This window comes from Eschrichtius robustus, chromosome 3 (assembly GCF_028021215.1).
Source record: "Eschrichtius robustus isolate mEscRob2 chromosome 3, mEscRob2.pri, whole genome shotgun sequence".
Classification (NCBI taxonomy): Eukaryota; Metazoa; Chordata; class Mammalia; order Artiodactyla; family Eschrichtiidae; genus Eschrichtius; species Eschrichtius robustus.
The window spans coordinates 148,052,552-148,073,575 of NC_090826.1; the positions used below are offsets into that span (position 1 = coordinate 148,052,552).

The 21,024-nt window shown below is 35.0% G+C and overlaps 1 protein-coding gene across 3 annotated transcripts in view; it reads right to left on the reverse strand.

Annotated features, from left to right (window-relative positions):
- The window catches only part of RPS6KC1 (ribosomal protein S6 kinase C1), a 201,017-nt gene that overhangs the window by 57,010 nt on the left and 122,983 nt on the right, over positions 1 to 21,024 (reverse strand). For all 3 annotated transcript variants that reach the window (XM_068541440.1, XM_068541439.1, XM_068541441.1), the window contains one exon: positions 16,798 to 16,890. In XM_068541440.1, the coding sequence (XP_068397541.1) occupies positions 16,798 to 16,890 (93 nt within the window). The remainder of the gene's footprint in view (positions 1 to 16,797; positions 16,891 to 21,024) is intronic.

Genomic DNA, 21,024 nt, shown 5'->3' on the forward strand with positions numbered 1-21,024 from the left:
ATGTTTAGTTTGGTAAGAAACTGTCAAACTGTCTTCCAAAGTGGCTGTACCATTTTGCACTCCCAACCAGCAACGAATGAGAGTTCCTATTATTCCACACCCTCGCCAGCATTTGGTGTGGTCAGTGTTCCAGATTTTGGCCAGTCTAATAGATAGGTGGTGGTATATCTCATGGTTGTTTTAGGTTGCACTTCCCTGATGACCTATGATATGGAACATCTTCTCATATGCTTATTTGCCATATGTGTGTATATCTTCTTTGGTGAGGTTCCTGTTAAGGTCTTCGGCCCATTTTGTAATTGGGTTGTGCATTTTCTTATTGTTAGGTTTTAAGAGCTCTTTGTATATTCTGGGTAACATTCCTTATGATGTATGTCTCTCACAAATATTTTTCCCAGTCTACAACTTGTCTTCATTATCTTGACAGTGTCTTTCACAGAGCAGAAGTTTTTAATTTTAATGAAGTCCAGCTTATCAATTATTTCTTTCATGGATCACGCCTTTGGTTATATCTAAAAAGTCACTGCCATGCCCAAGGTCATCTAGATTTTCTCCTATGTTGTCTTCCAGGAGCTTTATAACTTTGTGTTTTCATTTACGTCTATGATCCACTTTGAGTTAATTTTTCTGAATGATGTAAGGTCTGTGTCTAGGTCCCCTTTTTTCATGTGAATGTCCATTGGATGTGGTGTTCCAGTACCACTTGTTGGAGCAACTATCTTTTCTCCATGGTATTGCCTTTACTCCTTTATCAAAGACCATTAGACTATATTCATGTAGATCTATTTCTGAACTCTCTATTCTGTTCCATTGATCTATCTATTCTTTCACCAATCCCACACTGTCTTCATTTCTATAGCTTTATAGAAGTCTTGAATTCAGGTAGAATTAGTTCTCTGAGTTTGTTCTTTTCCTTCAATATTGTGTTAGATTTTCTGGGACTTCTGTTCCTCTATAAAAAATTTACAGTCATTTTCTCAACATCCACAAGATAACTTGCTGTGATTTTGACTGGGATTGCACTAAAGGTATAAATCAAGCTGGGAAGAACTGACATCTTGACAATAATGAGGCACCCTATCCATGAACATGGAATATCTCTCCATTTATTAAGTTCTTCTTTAATTTTTTCATTAGAGTTTTATAGTTTTCCTCATATAATGTTGTACATATTTTGTTAGATTTCTATCTAAGTATTTCATTTTTTGGAAGTGCTGATGTAAGTCATATTGTGTTTTTAATTTAAATTCCCCTTATTCACTGCTGATATATAAGAAAGTGATTGGCTTTTATACATTAACCATGTATACTGCAGCCTTCCTATTATCGTTTATTAGTTTCAGGAGATTTTTTGTGCTTTCTTTATATAGACAATCATGTCACCTTAAAGGAAGTTTTCTTTCTTCCTTTCCAATTTTCATATTTTTATTTTCTTTTCTTGTCTTACTGCAGTAGTGAGAACTTCCAGTAGGATGTTGAAAAGGAGGGATGAGAGAGGACATGCTCGCCTTGTTCATGATATTAGCGGGAAAACTTCAAGTTTCTCACTATTAAGGATGATGCAAACTATAGGAGTTTTGTAAATGTTCTTTACCAAGTTGAGGAAGTTTTCCTCTATTCCTAATTTGCTGAGAGTTTTTATCATGAATGGGTATTGAATTATGTCAAATGTTTTTTCAGTCAATTGATATGATGATGTGATTTCTTCTTTAGCCTTTTGATATGCTGGATTACATTAACTGGCTTTCAAATGTTAAACCACCCTTGCACACATGGGATAAATCTCACTTGGTCATAGTGTATAGCTCTTTCTATACATTATTAGATTCAATTTCCTAATATTTTGATTAGGATTTTTGTATCTATGTTCATGAGAGATACTGGTCTACAGTTTTCATTTCTAGTAATATCTTCAGTTTTGGTGTTAGGATAACGCTGGCCTCTGAGATTGAGTTAGGAAGAATTCCCTCCACTTCTATCTTCTGGAAGAAATTACAGAGAATTGGTACAATGTCTTCCCTAAATGTTTGGTGGAACTCACCAGTGAACCCATTTGGCCTGATGCTTTCTGTTTTAGAAGCTTATTAATTATTGGTTCAATTTCTTTAATAGATATAGGCCTGCTCAGATTGTGTATTTCTTGTGTGAGTTTCAGCAGACTATGTCTTCCAAGGAATTGGTCCTTTTCATCTAGATTATCAATTTTGTGTACACAGAGCTGTTCACAGTATTCCTTTCCTACCCTTTTAATGTCCATGTGTGTAGTGATGTCCACTCTTTCATTTCTGATCTTAGAAATTTGTGTCATCTCTCTTTTTTTCTTAGTTAGCCTAGATAAAGGCTAATTCATTTTATTTATCTTTTCAAAGAATCAGCTTTTGGTTTTGTTAATTTTCTCTACTGATTTCCTGTTTTCAATTCCTATGATTTCTGCCCTAATTTTTATTATTTCTTTTCTTCTGCTTACTTTGTATTTAATTTGCTCTTCTTTTCCTCATTTCCTAGGACGGAAACTTAGATGACTGATTTTATATCTTTCTTCAATTTTAATATATGCATTCAATGCTATAACTTCCTTCTAAGCACCACTTTCACTGCATCTCACAAAGTTTGATAATTCGTTTTTTCCTTTTCATTGAGTTCAAAATATTTTGAAATTTGTCTTCAGATTTTTTATTTGGCCTATGTGCTATTTAGAAGTATGTTGTTTAATCTCCAAGTATTTGGGAATTTTCTAGTTATCTTTCTTTCACTGACTTCTAATTTAATTCCATTGTGGTCTAAGAGCAGATATTGTAAGAATTCTATTCTTTTAAAGTTGTTAAGGTGTGTTTTATGATCCAGAATGTGATCGTGGTCTACCATGGTGAATGTTCCATGTGAGCTTGAGAAGAATATATTTTATGCTATTGTTGCATGAAGAAGTCTGTAAGTGTTGATTATGTCCAATTATGTTGATTGATAGTGCTGCTGAGTTCAACTATGTCCTTAATGATTTTCTGCCTACTGGATCTGTCCATTTCTGATACAGTGATGTTGAAGTCTCTAACTATGATAGATTAACCTATTTCTCCTTGTAGTTCTATCAGTTTTTTGCCTCACGTATTTTGATGATCAATTATTAGGCACGTACACATTAAGGATTGTTATATCTTCTTGGATAACTGATCCTTTTATCATTATGTAATGCCTCTGATAATTTCTAATAATTTACCTTGCTCTGAAGTCAGCACTGTCTGAAATTACTAAAGCTATTCCTGCTTTCTTTTGATGCATGTAAATATGGTAAATCTTTCCCTAACCTTTTACCTTTAATCTAATGTGTCTTTTAAAGTGACTGTCTTATAGATAACATACAGTTGGGTCTTGTTTTTTAATCTACTCTGACAAGTTCTGTCTTTTAAATGGTACATTTAGACCATTGATCTTTATGATTATTTACTTCTATTAATTGTCCTGCTTATTTTTCCTATTTTTTTCCTCCCACTCTTCTTCTACCATGTGTGGCTTTAATTGATCGTTTTATATGATTCCATTTTTTCTCCATTTTAGCAAATAAATTATACCTCTTTTTTTACTTTAGTGCTTGTCCTAGAGTTTGCAATATACATTTACAACTAATCTAACTCCACTTTCAAATAAAATTATACTGCTTCTCAGGTAGTACAGGTATCTTATAATAGCAAAATATTCTTAATCCATCTCTCTCATCCCTGGTATCATTGTCATTCATTTCACTTATACAGAAGTACATATAAGCATATATATACATACATGACTATACATAATTGGATATACTGTTTCTATTAATATTTTGAACAAGCTGTTTTTTCTCTTTCCAGTATTCTGATTATGCTTATATTATGCCTTTTATAGTTTTACCACAGTTCTTAGATATCCTGTTCCATTTTTTTTTTTAGTGTTTTTTTCCCTTTGCTTTTCAGTTTGAAGTTTCCACTTACATATTCTCAAGTTCAGAGATTCTTTCCTCGGACCTGTCCAGTCTACTAATGAGCCAATCAAAAGTACCCTTCATTTCTGTATAGTATTTTTTACCTCTAGTTCTCTTTCTTATTCTTTCTTAGAATAAAATTCTTTCTCTCTGCCTACATTATCCATCTGTTCTTGTATGTTGTCTACTTTGTCTATTAGAGCACACAGTATATTAGTCATAGTTGCTTTTAAATTCATGACCTGATAATTCCAACATTCCTCCATATCTGAGTCTGGTTCTGATTCTTGCTCTGTCTCTTCAAACTATGGGTTTTTGCCATCTAGTATGCCTTGTAAATTTTTGTTGAAATCTGTACAAGATATACTGGGTGAAAGCAACTCCAGTTAACACTGTTTTAGTAATGTGGTGGTAAGATGTCAGGAGAGGGGAGGAATTCTATAGTCCTATGATTATGTCTTAGTCTTTTAGTGAGCCTGTGGCCCTGGACTATGAATTTCACAAGTGTCTATCAGCTTTTCCCCAGCCCTAGACGGAACCAGATGGCTACAGGGGACTGGAGTTGGGTATTTCCCTTCCCCTACACACAAAGCTAGAGCCAAACTGGAGTTTGGTATTTCCCTCCTGCCAAGTCAGTTAGGCTCTAATAAGAATAGAATGCTCTGGTGTATTTCAAAATGTCTACTTTTCCCCTTCCCAGAAGTCTGAAGGGATTTTTCTCCAATATTCACTGTGAGAACCTGCTAGAGCTCCAGGAGATAAAACTCACAAAAGTGAGGGTACACCCCCTGGAATTTTTAGCTCTCAGACTTGTCCCTATTGGAACTCTGGCAATTTGTCAGTTACAGTCCAGTTTTATACCCTGGGACTACTTCCCACAGAGGTTTATGCTGATGGGTTTCTACTTCAGTAACCTGTGATCCTCTGTATCTGATGTCTGTCTCTCCAATGTGGGGGGCAACTATTGGCCCTATGACTTTACCTCTCTGGTAGATCTCAGAAGAGTTCTTACTTTCTCAGTTTGTTTAGCTTTTTACTTGTTGTTAGGATGGAGTGGTCCCTTCCAAGATCCTTACATGGCAGACCAAAAGCAAAAAAGTACTATAGTGATTTTTAAGTATTTATAAACATAGGTTTCAACAGCAACATCATTAGTACTATGCTACACACAAAACCATTGTGATGAATTACTTCATTATAAATACATCTACATCTGTAGTACTGCTGAATATACTATAATATACTGAAACTATGATTATATTGTATTTGCAGGTTCTAATTTGAAAATTGTTACTCTATTTTTGCAATATACTATATATTTGAACTACATACTAAAAATATAGTAGTAAACTATATTGTTGTCTTATATATGTGAAGATTACTCTACATTTACTATAAATAATATTCACAGCAGTGATTTCTTAAAAGTTGCAACAGAATAATAAATTTGTCAAAAACAATATGAAAGCATATTGGATTCTCTCACTTTTGTCGTAATATGCAATCAATAAATTATAGCAATAATTATTAATCCTTATCTAGTTTATTAGTAGTTTTTAAAATGTCTTTATCCTATATTACCTCGATTCGTAAATAGAATGAACTATGGGAAATGAATAAACTAGGAAAAATATAATGTTGTGACCTTAAGGATGATATATAAATGGAATCATAAAACATATATTTGAGATTGACTTTCTTAATTTTTGAATTTTATTTTAATTTTTTATACAGCAGGTCCTTATTAGGCATCAATTTTATACACATCAGTGTATACATGTCAATCCCAATCGCCCAATTCAGCACACCACAATCCCCACCCCCCCATCACTTTCCCCCCTTGGTGTCCATACGTTTGTTCTCTACTTCTGTGTCTCCAGTTCTGCCCTGCAAACCGGTTCATCTGTACCATTTTTCTAGATTCCACATATATGCGCTAACACACGATATTTGTTTTTCTCTTTCTGACTTAACTTCACTCTGTATGACAGTCTCCAGATCTACCCACGTCTCTATAAATGACCCATTTTTGTTCCTTTTTATGGCTGAGTAATATTCCACTGTATATATGTACCACAACTTCTTTATCCATTCATCTGTCGATGGGCATTTAGGTTGCTTCCATGACCCGGCTATTGTAAATACTGCTGCAATGAACATTGGGGTGCATGTGTCTTTTTGAATTATGGTTTTCTCTGGGTATATGCCCAGTAGTGGGATTGCTGGATCATATGGTAATTCAATTTTTACTTTTTTAAGGAACCTCCATACTGTTCTCCATAGTGGCTGTATCAATTTACATTCCCACCAACAGTGCAAGAGGGGTCCCTTTTCTCCACACCCTCTCCAGCATTTGTTGTTTGTAGATTTTCTGATGATGCCCATTCTAACTGGTGTGAGGTGATACCTCATTGTAGTTTTGATTTGCATTTCTCTAATAATCAGTGATGTTCAGCAGCTTTTCATGTGCTTCTTGGCCATCTGTATGTCTTCTTTGGAGAAATGTAAATGTCTATTTAGGTCTTCTGCCCATTTTTGGATTGGGTTGTTTGTTTTTTTAATATTGAGCTGCATGAGCTGTTTATAGATTTTGGAGATTACTCATTTGTCCGTTGCTTCATTTGCAAATATTTTCTCCCATTCTGAGGGTTGTCTTTTCGTCTTGTTTATGGTTTCCTTTGCTGTGCAAAAGCTTTGAAGTTTCATTAGGTCCCAATTGTTTATTTTTGTTTTTATTTCCATTACTCTAGGAGGTGGATCAAAAAAGATCTTGCTGTGATTTATGTCAAAGAGTGCTCTTCCTATGTTTTCCTCTAAGAGTTTTACCGTGTCCAGTCTTACATTTAGGTCTCTAATCCATTTTGAGTTTATTTTTGTATATGGTGTTAGGGAGTGTTCTAATTTCATTCTTTTACATGTAGCTGTCCAGTTTTCCCAGTACCACTTACTGAAGACACTGTCTTTTCTCCATTGTATATCCTTGCCTCCTCCGTCATAGATTAGTTGACCAGAGGTGGGTGGGTCTATCTCTGGGCTTTCTCTCTTGTTCCATTGATCTATGTTTCTGTTTTTGTGCCAGTACCATCTTGTCTTGATTACTGTAGCTTTGTAGTATAGTCTGAAGTCAGGGAGTCTGATTCCTCCAGCTCCGTTTTTTTCCCTCAAGACTGCTTTGGCTATTCGGGGTCTTTTCTGTCTTCAAACAATTTTAAGATTTTTTTTTGTTCTAGTTCCATAAAAAATGCCAATGGTAATTTGATAGGGATTGAAATGAATCTGTAGATTGCTTTGGGTAGTATAGTCATTTTCACAATGTTGATTCTTCCAATCCAAGAACATGGTATATCTCTCCATCTGTTGGTATCGTCTTTAATTTCTTTCATCAGTGTCTTATAGTTTTCTGCATGCAGGTCTTTGTCTCCCTAGGTAGCTTTATTCCTAGGTATTTTACTCTTTTTGTTGCAGTGGTAAATGGGAGTGTTTCCTTAATTTCTCTGTCAGATTTTTCATCATTAGTGTATAGGAATGCAAGAGATTTCTGTGCATTAACTTTGTATCCTGAAACTTTACCAAATTCATTGATTAGCTCTAGTAGTTTTCTGGTGGCATCTTTAGGATTCTCTATGTATAGTATCATATCATCTGCAAACAGTGACAGTTTTACTTCTTCTTTTCCAATTTGTATTCCTTTTATTTCTTTTTCTTCTCTGATTGCCGTGGCTAGGACTTCCAAAACTACGTTGAATAATAGTGGTGAGAGTGGACATCCTTGTCTCATTCCTGATCTTAGAGGAAATGCTTTCAGTTTTTCACCATTGAGAATGATGTTTGCTGTGGGTTTGTCATATAGGGCCTTTATTATGTTGAGGTAGGGTCCCTCTATGCCCACTTTCTGGAGAGTTTTTATCATAAATGGGTGTTGAATTTTGTCAAAAGCTTTTTCTGCATCTATTGAGATGATCATACGGTTTTTCTTCTTCAATTTGTTAATATGGTTTATCACATTGATTGATTTGCGTGTATTGAAGAATCCTTGCATCCCTGGGATAAATCCCACTTGATCATGATGTATGATCCTTTTAACGTGTTGTTGGATTCTGTTTGCTAGTATTCTGTTGAGGATTTTTACATCTAAATTCATCAGTGATATTGTTCTGTAATTTTCTTTTTTTGTAGTATCTTTGTCTGGTTTTGGTAACAGGGTGATGGTGGCCTCATAGAATGAGTTTGGGAGTGTTCCTTGCGCCACGATTTTTTGGAAGAGTTTGAGAAGGATGGGTGTTAGCTCTTCTCTAAATGTTTGATAGAATTCACCTGCGAAGCCATCTGGTCCTGGACTTTTGTTTGCTGGAAGATTTTTAATCACAGTTTCAATTTCATTACTTGTGATTGGTCTGTTCATATTTTCTATTTCTTCCTGGTTCAGTCTTGGAAGGTTATACCTTTCTAAGAATTTGTGCATTTCTTCCAGGTTGTCCATTTTATTGGCATAGAGTTGCTGGTAGTAGTCTCTTAGGATGCTTTGTATTTCTGTGGTGCCTGTTGTAACTTCTCCGTTTTCATTTCTAATTTTATTGATTTGAGTCCTCTCCCTCTTTTTCTTGATGAGTCTGGCTAATGGTTTATCAATTTTGTTTATCTTCTCAAAGAACCAGCTTTTAGTTTTATTGATCTTTGCTATTGTTTTCTTTGTTTCTATTTCATTTATTTCTGCTCTGATCTTTGATTTCTTTCCTTCTGCTAACTTTGGGTTTTGTTTGTTCTTCTTTCTCTAGTTCCTTTAGGTGTAAGGTTAGATTGTTTATTTGAGATTTTTCTTGTTTCCCAAGGTAGGCTTGTATAGCTATAAACTTCCCTCTTAGAACTGCTTTTGCTGCATCCCATAGGTTTTGGATCGTTGTGTTTTCATTGTCATTTGTCTCTAGGTATTTTTTGATTTCCTCTTTGATTTCTTCAGTGATCTCTTGGTTATTTAGTAACGTATTGTTTAGCCTCCATGTGTTTGTGTTTCTTACGTTTTTTTTCCCTGTCATTCATTTCTAATCTCATAGCGTGGTGGTCAGAAAAGATGCTTGATATGATTTCAATTTTCTTAAATTTACTGTGGCTTGATTTGTGACCCAAGATGTGATCTATCCTGGAGAATGTTCCGTGCGCACTTGAGAAGAACGGGTAATCTTTTGTTTCTGGATGGAATGTCCTATAAATATCAATTAAATCTATCTGGTCTATTTTGTCATTTAAAGCTTCTGTTTCCTTATTTTCATTTTGGATGATCTGTCCATTGGTGTAAGTGAGGTGTTAAAGTCCCCCACTATTACTGTGTTACTGTCGATTTCCTCTTTTATAGCTGTTAGCAGTTACCTTATGTATTGAGGTGCTCCTATGCTGGGTGCATATATATTTATAATTGTTATATCTTCTTCTTGGATTGATCCCTTGACCATTATGTAGTGTCCTTCCATGTCTCTTGTAACATTCTTTATTTAAAGTGTATTTTATCTGATATGAGTATTGCTACTCCAGCTTTCTTTTGATTTCCATTTGCATGGAATATCTTTTTCCATCCGCTAACTTTCAGTCTGTATGTGTCCCTAGGTCTGAAGTGGTTCTCTTGTAGATAGCATATATATGGCTCTTGTTTTTGTATCCATTCAGCAAGCCTGTGTCTTTTGTTTGGAGCATTTAAATCCATTTACATTTAAGGTAATTATCGATATGTATGTTCCTATGACCATTTTCTTAATTGTTTTGGGTTTGTTTTCGTAGGTCCTTTTCTTCTCTTGTGTTTCTCACTTAGAGAAGTTCCTTTAGCATTTGTTGTAGAGCTGGTTTGGTGGTGCTGAATTCTCTTAGCTGTTGCTCGTCTGTAAAGCTTTTGATTTCTCTATTGAATATGAATGATATCCTTGCTGGGTAGAGTAATCTTGGTTGTAGGTTCTTTCCTTTCATCACTTTATCATGCCACTCCCTTCTGGTTTGTAGAGTTTCTGTTGAGAAATCAGCTGTTAACCTTATGCGAGTTCCCTTGTATGTTATTTGTCGTTTTTCCCTTGCTGCTTTCAATAATTTTTCCTTGTCTTTAATTTTTGCCAATTTGATTACTATGTGTCTTGGTGTGTTTCTCCTTGGGTTTATCCTGTATGGGACTCGCTGCTCTTCCTGGACTTGGGTGGCTATTTCCTTTCCCATGTTAGGGAAGTTTTCGACTATAATCTCTTCAGGTATTTTCTCAGGTCCTTTCTCTCTCTCTTCTCCTTCTGGGACCCCTATAATGCGAATGCTGTTGCGTTTAATGTTGTCCCAGAGGTCTCTTAGGCTGTCTTCATTTCTTTTCATTCTTTTTTCTTTATTCTGCTCCACAGCAGTGAATTCCACCATTCTGTCTTCCAGGTCACTTATCCGTTCTTCTGCCTCAGTTATTCTGCTATTGATTCCTTCTAGTGTATTTTTCATTTCAGTTATTGTATTGTTCATCTCTGTTTGTTTGTTCTTTCATTCTTCTAGGTCTTTTTTAAACATTTCTTGCATCTTCTCGATCTTTGCCTCCATTCTTTTTCCGAGGTCCTGGATCATCTTCACTATCATTATTTTGCATTCTTTTTCTGGAAGGTTGCCTATCTCCACTTCATTTAGTTGTTTTTCTGGGGTTTTAGCTTGTTCCTTCACGTGGTGCATAGCCCTCTGCCTTTTTATCTTGTCTTTCTGTGCATGTGGTTTTTGTTCCACAGGCTGCAGGACTGTAGTTCTTCTTGCTTCTGCTGTCTGCCCCCTGGTGGATGAGGCTACCTAAGAGGCTTGTGCAAGTTCCCTGATGGGAGGGACTGGTGGTGGGTAGAGCTGACTCGAGATTGACTTTTTTATTCAGCATAATGCCCTTGAGATCCATCCGAGTTGATGTGTGTATCAGTAGTTCATTCCTTTGTATTGCTGAGTAATATTACATGGTATTGATGCACCACAGTTTAACTGTTCACTTATTGTAAGACATTTTGGTTGTTTCCAGTTTTGGGCTATTACAAATAAAGTTTTCTAATAGGTGTATAGTGATGCCTCATTGTGATCTTATTTTGCATTTCTCTAATGACAGGTGATGTTGAACATCTTTTCATATGCTAATTTGCCATCGTTTAATCTGGTGAAATGGCTTTTTGTATCTTTTGTTAATTTTCTTGTTGTATTTTTTGGGTTTTTTAATGGTGGCTTTCAAGAATTCTTTATAGATTCTAGATGAGTCCTTTGTCATATATGTGGTTTGCAAATAATTTCTCCTAGTCTGTAGCTTGTCTTTTCATTCTCTTAATGGGTTTTTCACAGACCAAAAGTTTTTAATCTTGATAAAGTCAACTTATCAATTTTTCCTTTTATGAATCATGCTTTCAGTGTCACGTCTAAAACCTCTATAAACCAAGGCTTAGCTACTGAAGATTTTTTCCTCTGTTTACTTTGAGAAGTTACATAGTTTCACATTTCATATTTAAATGTATGATCCATTTTGAGCTAATTTTTGTATAACGTATGAGGTATAAGTTAAGGTTCATTCTTTTGCCAATAGACATCCAACTGTTCCAGCACTATTTATTAAAAAGATGATTCTTCCTACAAGGTCTGCTTTTGTACCTTTCTTAAAAGTCAGCTGGCCGCATTTGTGGGGCTATCACTGCATTCTCTATTCTACTCCATTGATTTATGTGTCTCTCCCTCTACCAATACTACACTGTCTTGATTACTATATAGCTATATGGTCTTGAAATCAAGTAAACTGTACCCACTTATTCTTCTTTCAAAGCTATTTTAGCTATTATAGTTCCTATACTTTCCCATGTAAATTTTAAAGTAAGTTGGCCTATGTCTACAAAAAAAACTAGAATTTGACAGAAATTGTGTTAAAATTGTGTATAGATTTGGGGAGAATTTACATCATTTCCATCATTTCTATGTTGAGTCTTTCAAGCCAAAAAACATGGTACGTTTCTCCAATTATTTAGACCTTTGATTTTTTTCATCAATGTTTTGTACTTTACAGCATAAAAGTCTTGTACATATTTTGTTATATTAACACCTGAGTAGTTCAATATTTTTGCAGTGATTGTAAATGATATTGTATTTTTAATTCCAGTTTCTATGTGTTCACTGTTAGTATATAGAAATATAACATTTTTGTAAGCTGATTTTATATCTTGCAACCTTGCTGAATTCACTTATTAGTTCTAGTTCTTTGATATTTTCCATGTTTCTGTATGTGTAGAACATCATGTCTCCTTCAAATAGGGTCAACTGTTTGCTTTCTTTCCAATTCATATGCCTTTTATTTCTTTATCTTGCCTAGTAGTACTGTCTAGAACTTCCAGTACTATGTTTAATAGATGTGCTAAGAATATGTCTTGTTCCCAACCTTAGGGTAAAGCATTCAGTCATTCATCATTAACTATGGTATTAGCTGTGAAATTTTTATAGATATTCTTAACCAAGCTGAGGAAGTTCCACTCTATTCCTAGTTTTTAGAGAGATTATTTTTTTAAATCATATATCGGTGTTGAATTTTTCAAACGTTTTTTCTGCATCAATTGGTACACTCATACAATTTTTCCTCTTGTTAATGTGGATGGATTACACTGATTGATTTTCAAACACTGAACCAACCTGGCATCCCTGAAATCAACCCCACTTGGTCATGGGACATAATTCCTTTTACATACTGCTGATTTCTATTTGCTAATATTTTGTTGAGGATTTCTGTATCTATGAATATTGGCCTATAATTTTCTTTTTTGTACCGTCTTTGATTTTGGTATTAGGACAATATTAGCCTCATAAAATGAACTGGGAACTGATCCACCTTCTTCCATTATCTGGAAAAGAATATATAGAATCAGTGTCAATTCTTTAAAATTTTGGTAGAATTCTCCAGTGAAACCAGTTGAGCCCCAAGATTTCATTTTAGGAATTTTTTTTTATTGTAAATTCAATTCCCTTAATAGCTATAGGGCTATTCAAATTATCCATTTCTTATTGGGTGATAGTCTACACTTTTCTATAAATTGGTGCATTTCATCTAAGTTATTAAATTTTTTCCCAATAGCAAGCCAACCCAAGAATTCTACCTAGCAAGCATCAGATAAAGTTGGGAAGCTATCTCAATTACAAAATGCCAAGGCACTTGAAGTAATAGTTTTAGGTTTACACTATGTGGCATCTCTTATAACAGTGACTTATAAAGCATCCCACTGAAGCTGTTTTTCAAGGAGCGGCAATGTATTTGGGCAATCCAACCATACCATCCTCACTGGTTAACCTTGTAAACACCATACACACACCACATGCAGAATGACTCTCCAGCTACACACAAACTAGAAGAGTTAACTGGACGTGAAGGGATCACATCTTGGTATTTTTACTCTGATGTTCAAGTCAGTGTTCCTCCTAGCCTTTTTTTTTTTTTTTTTTTAACTCTGTTTAAAACTCAAAAGAAGTTGCAAAAATAACAGAGTCCCATGTACCGTTCACCCAGCTTCTCCTGATGGTGACATCTTATATAGCTATAGCACAATATCAAAACCAGGAAACTGACATTAGTACATTACTAGATTATGGATTCCTTTATCCTTTTTATAGATAAGCTATGTTATAGTGAACTTTCTCAGAAACTCTCCCAGCACTTGGGCATCCTATTAGCAATCAAACTACCAATCCAGACTTCTAATTCAACTGAAAACTACCTATATATAAACAATCCTTCTACACAAACATATACATACTCTATATATTCATACCTCACAGACAGAAACACAAAAGTTTGCATCCACACATGCACAAACTTATATGAAAACAATAGCAATCCCATCCTTCTTATCTGAGTACCGTATTTCACTAATTTCTACTTTCCTTAGCTATTACTACGTGAAGACTATGTGTAAATGAGTCTGAGGGCTAAAAGAAATCTTTAAAAGTTATCTAACATAAAAATCCATCCAATGCTTGATTCCTTGTACAACATCCTCATCAATGATCCTTCAGCCTTTACTTGAGTATTTCTACTGACAAGAAACAAATAAGATATGAAGGAATCCAATCCACCTTTGGTCAATCCTAATTCTTGAAAGGTATCTCTAATCATTAGCCCAAAACTTAAAAATCTGTACTCATTTACTTCTAGTTGTATCCTTTGGGGGATATGAACAAAAAAGGCTTATCCCTCACTGCCTTTCTCCCAGGAAAGACAGATGCCCTATTTTGCCTAAGATGTCCTAGTTTGCATCTATTGCTCTGGCATACTTAATAACCCCTTTTACCCTCAAGATCTGAACGGAACATTATATATTCACTCTATCTTGTATAGCCCTCAAAAATATGAAGACCACACGTTTTTATTAGGTTAACCTCATTTTTCAGCTCTTCTTTGTATGATACAATTTTGAGGGCCTTCACTAGCCTTAATCATTCTTGCTTCTGAATGCACACCAGCTTATTGATATTCCAAGAGCTTAAGTTCCTTGTCCCATATATATATTAATGAAAGATTTTCTAATCCCAATTAAAGAACAGAAAGTCACTTACACCCCTTTGAATTCTAGACCAAGATACAGCATTGCAATTACTGTGCCTCTGGGTAAAGACATCTGAGTGTCTTGAACCATGATACTAGGTAGCAGTCTCACATTATACCAGTAGGTGTCACTCTATATATGATATATTTAAAGTTATTTAAGTCTCAATTTCATTCATTCAACAAATTTTTATTAAGCATCCATTATGTGCCAGGCATGATTCTAGGTGCTATGAGATTATAGAGGTGAACAAGACACGATCTTATTTTCATGGAGCTTACAGGTTAGATATTAATGAACAAATCTGCTTTATTTACTTTATATATAAAAGTCTATAAAATTCTATTCCTAGGGAAATTTTATTTTCCTGAGTTGTTAGATAATAACACTCAAAATAACTCATGAAGAACATATTAATGAAACAGAATCAGAGCGGTACAGGTGAGATTAATGTATCCAGTGTATTTTCTAGCTGTTTGAATTGATACAACGCTTCTCTTCCAAACTTCAAGTTTCTAAAACCCAAATTTTAGGTATCCCTCCTTACAGTGGGGAGGAATTTATCTTAAAAAACAATTCAAAACTAACACAACATTGTAAAGCAATTATACTCCAATTAAAAAAAAATTCAAATTTTTTAAAAATCTACCTATTCATGTTTTTACAAAGGAGAGACTGGTATACAAATTTTTAAAGATTATTTGTAAAGCTTATTAATTCCCAAGTTCATATTTCCTTGTTTCTACTTAGAAAAGTTAAAACGTCCCCTTCTAAATACCAACATACCCCCCAGGTTAATAGAACAAAGACAGTAATGAATTATCCCTCAGCACAGAATTTAGGAATTCTTCCACTGTCAGCATCCTTATCTGGATACATGTGAGACTCACAGCTATTATCAGGACTTAAAGGTGACCTACTCATGATTAGAGCAGAGCAATGAAAGGTCACACTTTGTCAAAATAAACAGATCTAAGAGAAGGAGGAGACACTGTACATCAAAAAAGTATATTTGCCTGCACAGAAATCCAAGAACCTTTCATTAATCCAAGAACTATTTAATTGCTATTTTACTTCTCTGTATTCTCAAATAGAATGTTCTCTAAACTGGAAAGGCTAGGAAAAACATGGTTAAGGAAATATTTCAGGCTCAAAAGTCCTACTGCTTAGAATTCTTTAACTTCAAAATTCAGTCAAATAAATCTATTTGAGAAAAATGATGCTTATAAGAATTTAATAAGACCTGAGAGCTTCATGCAATATCCAACCTACTGTTTATTTTGAAATACCTCAAACTCTTATTAGTTACTGTTCAAATTACCTGAAATATACTGCATATTGTTCAATTTTAGCATGGACTCACATGCATACTTTAGAACACAAGAAGTACTCAATGAACATGAAGTTATAAATAAACACTAAGGTGCTTCATAAAACATGGTTAACATAAAAAAGATTAATTTATACCTAATATTAAGGCATTTTCTTTCACTTTGAAAGGTAAAGTGGCGGTTGACCAAATATATGCAAAACACAGTTTACTGTGTATGATTTTTTAATTACATTTGTAAACTCTCTGACAGGCTCAGTACTGTTACTGTCTGGCATATCTGAGATGTCACCAAATTTGGGGAAACTCAATGGCAGAGACCTCTGTTATCGCAGTACTTTTATTCCAAATATAAAAATGTGTGTGTGCAAAAGGGGGTTTAGTGTATTGGAAAAAGCATAGCTTTTGGTGCCACAACGATCTACGTTTGAATTTCAGTACCACCCTAAATCACCCTAGCTATGTGATTTCTGGGCAAGTTACTTAAACGGTTCTAAGCATCGCTTTTCCACCAACATGCAAATAACAGGTTGGATAGGATTAATACATTGTTTATATTATATAAATGCCTAATACATGGTTTGATACATAGCAGGTACTCAAGAAATGGTATTTATTAGGAGAATGTCATTTTTTTTGACCATTAGATTGACTATACCAGTTAATGTTGAACAACTACTGACTCACTAGTTTTTATAACTATAACAGGTTTATAAAACCAAACCCCTTACTAGATTGAATGCCAACAAATAAGCACCTTCTCCTTTAACACAAGTATATTTTGCATGACCTTACATGAATTGCTTAGATAAAAGCTTTTTCTCTTCTCTTTTGTTATTTTAAAGTGCAGATGCATTTGAGTCATTTTCTCCTTTTGTTTCATATCCTTAAGATCCAAAGCTTCAAAGACATAATGTCAGCATGCATCGATTTATGACTGAACTCTTGAAGAGACACTGAAGAATTACCTTGTCAATCACCCCAAGGACTCTGAAGGCCTTCAGCTCCTCGGCAGGGCTCCTTAGGTTCCAAGGGGGCCTTGAACTTAGTGATCCTGGAGGCTAATGGAAGATATCAAAGATTATACATCAATCAGGGAGGTGCTTGAAGGAAGACTGCCTGCTGAAGCAAATGCCAGGCCAAAGGAACTAAATTTATCATAAATCAGAGAATGGAAAGATGAAAGGAGGAAGTTTCTATTTGTCTGTAATGTAAAATAAAAAAATAATAAAATCAAAAATGAAGAAAATCAAAAATAAAAATTAAGAAAATAGTTGCAAGTAAATAAATCATAACATTGAAAACCAAATTTTTAAAAGAAAAATTAATGAGCTGATATAGTTTCCAGAGCAAAAATGCAATTCAGAACTGTACAGCTGTAATAAAACTTTGTAACAAATGGCTAACTGAGCCAACAATCAATCACAGCCTCATATTTACCCCAGAAGGCTCAAGCGTAATTTAGAAGGAGGAGACTAAAACAAATGTAACAATAGATAAACTTGGGGAGGGAAGGAATATAAGTCATTTTCTCTCATCATAAAACTATAGTCCTTTAATGTTACTTTATAAATATATACTAGGTATGTTAGGGATTGGCAAATTCAAGTTCAATCAGAATTGCCAATAACAGTAAAAAATTAAGAAACTCTGTCATATAACCAATAATTATTAGAACTGAGATTGTGTAAGCCTAGAAAAGAGATGATTTACAGAAGAAAGAAAATATCTTTTAATATTTGAACATCTGTGATGTGGAAAACTTAGTCTGTTCACCACAAAAAGGAGTCCAAAAAAGATCAGTGAATAAGGAAGGGATATTTCAGTACCACATACAATAAAAGAATAATCCTAACTTTCCATCCATCGGTCTTAGTTTTTCCCTATCAGTAAAGTAAAACATTAGACTAGATAAACTCTAAAGACATCTCCATTTGGCATTTACAACCAGAAAGCAATGCTTTATTAATCCTTATATTAAAATGGTGATGCTGCAAAGGATGACAGGACACAAAGAGCCTTATTATACCCTCAAAGCAGACCTTTTTGTTGTTAAAAAATCTGTTAGAATATATAGGAAACATTTATCATCCCCATGAGTAGACGAGAAATATCCTGGTTAACCAAATGTCATGATTACCAGAGTTACTGAATTACGTTTTTGATACTTCAAGTCCTAGTGCAGCTCAGCATCACTAGACAAGAAGCTCCTTGAGAACAGGAAGTATGCCTTATTCGTCTTTATATTCACAGTGCCTAGCATGTTGGTTAGAAGCAAAGAGAAAGAGCAGAAAAGAGAGGAAGGAGGAAGAGAGGAGGGTAACAAGTGAGGGAGGTTGCATAGACAAATTAGGTGTCTTTTACAAACGGGGAAAACTGTCACTTTGTGAAATTTTCTAAAAGCAGCAATCCTAATTGCTTTCAAAATAATTTCTTTTTGTTTTTAGGTTTAGTAAGCAAATACTAACTTCAATATGCCTAAAGAGGTGGTATTTAATTTTTTTTTAAAAAGACAACTTTTTATTTTTTAAAGAGACTTAACTTGAGAATGCTGGTGACAGTGGCAACTGGACAGGATGATAATAATCTTTTCTTTCTTTTAAAGTACATTGCTCTCTTTTTATGTTTTTTTTAATTTATTTTATTTTACTTATTTATTTTTGGCTGTGTTGGGTCTTTGTTGCTGCGTGCGGGCTTTCTCTAGTTGCGGCGAGCAGGGGCTACTCTTCATTGCGGTGTGCGAGTTTCTCATTGCGGTGGCTTCTCTTGTTGCGGAGCACAGGCTCCAGGCGCGCGGGCTTCAGTAGTTGTGGCATGCGGGCTCAGTAGTTGTGGCTCGCGAGCTCTAGAGCTCAGGCTCAGTAGTTGTGGCGCACGGGCTTAGTTGCTCTGCAGCATGTGGGATCTTCCCGGACAATGACTTGAACCCGTGTCATCTGCATTGGCAGGTGGATTCTTAACCACTATGCCACGAGGGAAGCCCAATAATAATCTTTTTAAATCTATTTAATTTCTACTTCTAGGATATGTTTCCAAAAAATTCCTTTTTAATCTCACTTTATTAGGTGCTGAGCTAGATGACATAAAACAAAGATACATCTCTGCCTCCCTAAAATCCAAGGGGAATTTTTAAGGACAGAAAAACATTTAGCAGAGTATTTTAATAGACATATAACAGAAATAGTCTCTTCTCTCTTAGTCTATATATTATTTTATCTTCATACCTCACACTGGCCTGAGTGTAGTACTTACAAGAAGTTATTAATATAATCCCCATTTTACAGATAAATAAAAGGAAGTTCAGAATGGTTGGGTGTTTACCGTCAGAAAGAGCAGTGAAAGATCCTAGGCTAGACCCCAACTCCTCACTCTATTGCTTGCAGTCCTTCTGCTACACAACACATTCTGATAATTAAGAATTCACCTCCCCCTACTCTATTACCAAGTAAGAAATCACTGCTTGTGATTTTGGTGAAAGGAATGATTAGGAAAAGTTATAGGAGGAAAAATAACACTTTAAGTGATAACTTATCCGTTACATTCATCTTTGAAAATACGGCAAACACGTCCAACATCCCTATCTCCTACTTATCATCCCTCTTATTCAGTGATGTCATTGGATCTTTCAGTTTCCAAAGAAAGTTATCAGTTCACTTTAGCAATCCCAACAGCAAAGACAGCAAACCACAAAATCTCTACTGTGCCTTTCAATAAATTACTGTGTGCCCACTATGTGCATGATAACTGAAAGGGATATAAATCATCAAAAGACACCATCCCAGGACTTCCCTGGTGGTCCAGCAGTTAAGACTCTGAGCTCCCAATGCAGGGGGCTCAGGCTCAATCCCTGGTCAGGGAACTAGATCCCGCATGCTGCAACTAAGAGCCCACATGCCACAACTAAGAGCCCGCATGCCGCAACTAAAGATCCCGCACGCCGCAACTAAAGATCCCGTACGCTGCAACTAAGACATGGCACAGCCAAATAAATAAATATTAAAAAAAAAAAAAGACATGGTCCCTAGCTTCAAGAAGTTTACAACTCACCTGAGGAGATAAGCCAAATACATGAAAAGTTAAGTAACAATAAGACATTTTTTAAAAACATAAGACAATAGAGATAAGTCACTAGCTTATCACATGTATGATAAACTGTGGTCTCAGAAAGAAGTGGAATCAAAGGGGATTTTAAATGTTATGTAGGAATTAGGTTAGGAAAGGATATTATACATAGGATTGGGGGGAAAAAAACTCTCTTGGTGGGGAAAAAAATGTTCAAATTGTAGAACAAAGGAAAATAAAATTGCACTTTTAAGGTTGGTCAGTTTTATTGACTTTAACAGGCCTTGAATGCCAGGGGAAAAAGTCTGGACTATGTTCTCCAGACTCTAGAAAACAAGTTTTTGTATGAGAAACAACCCAACGAAAACAGTGATTTAGTAAGGTTACTTTTGCAAAGACAGGAATGGTGAAATTGTAATGGGGAAAGACCAAAGGCGAAGTGATCATTCAAGTTCTCTTTCTACTTTAACCATCTATAAAAGTTTAAGATCAGAGAAATGAACAAAGAAAGATCATGAAATAAAACCATCAATAAAAAATCCTGTATTTCTGATATGCAGTGTTTAAATTGGGTAGAATCCCTATAGATCTATTCCTTTTTTAGATGGCAAAAGGAAACATAAATCCACAGAATTTTAAGAAAAGAAAGAGACCGAGATCAAGTCCAACATTTTTTTTTTTTCAGATGAGAAAACTGAAAAGCAGCAAGGTTAAGCAATTTGTCTAAGATGACAAAACTAGGTAATAGATAAGAGGGGATTAAATCTTATTTATAAAATAATATAACATTGTTTAGGAAAACTTCAGCCACTGCTATTGGGGCAGGGTGGGGTGGAAATATTTCTAGGCAACATGGCTGATTTCCTTAAAGAAAAAAGTGAAAATTTCACTTATTTGTATTGGCTACTATATCAGAAGATGCCTAGAGAAGCAAGGAGTTCAAAACTTAAATACAGAGGGTGAGGAGAAGGGAAAGGCAAGAATATATGATAATCCAACAACCTTCAAAACCAAAGATGGCAAAGTATATATCACTCAACTGCTCAAGCCAATGGCAGACTCTATTAGTCCCACACTCTGTCTTGCAATACAGCCACTACCAGTGGACTAGAGTTAGCACACTAGTAAAACCT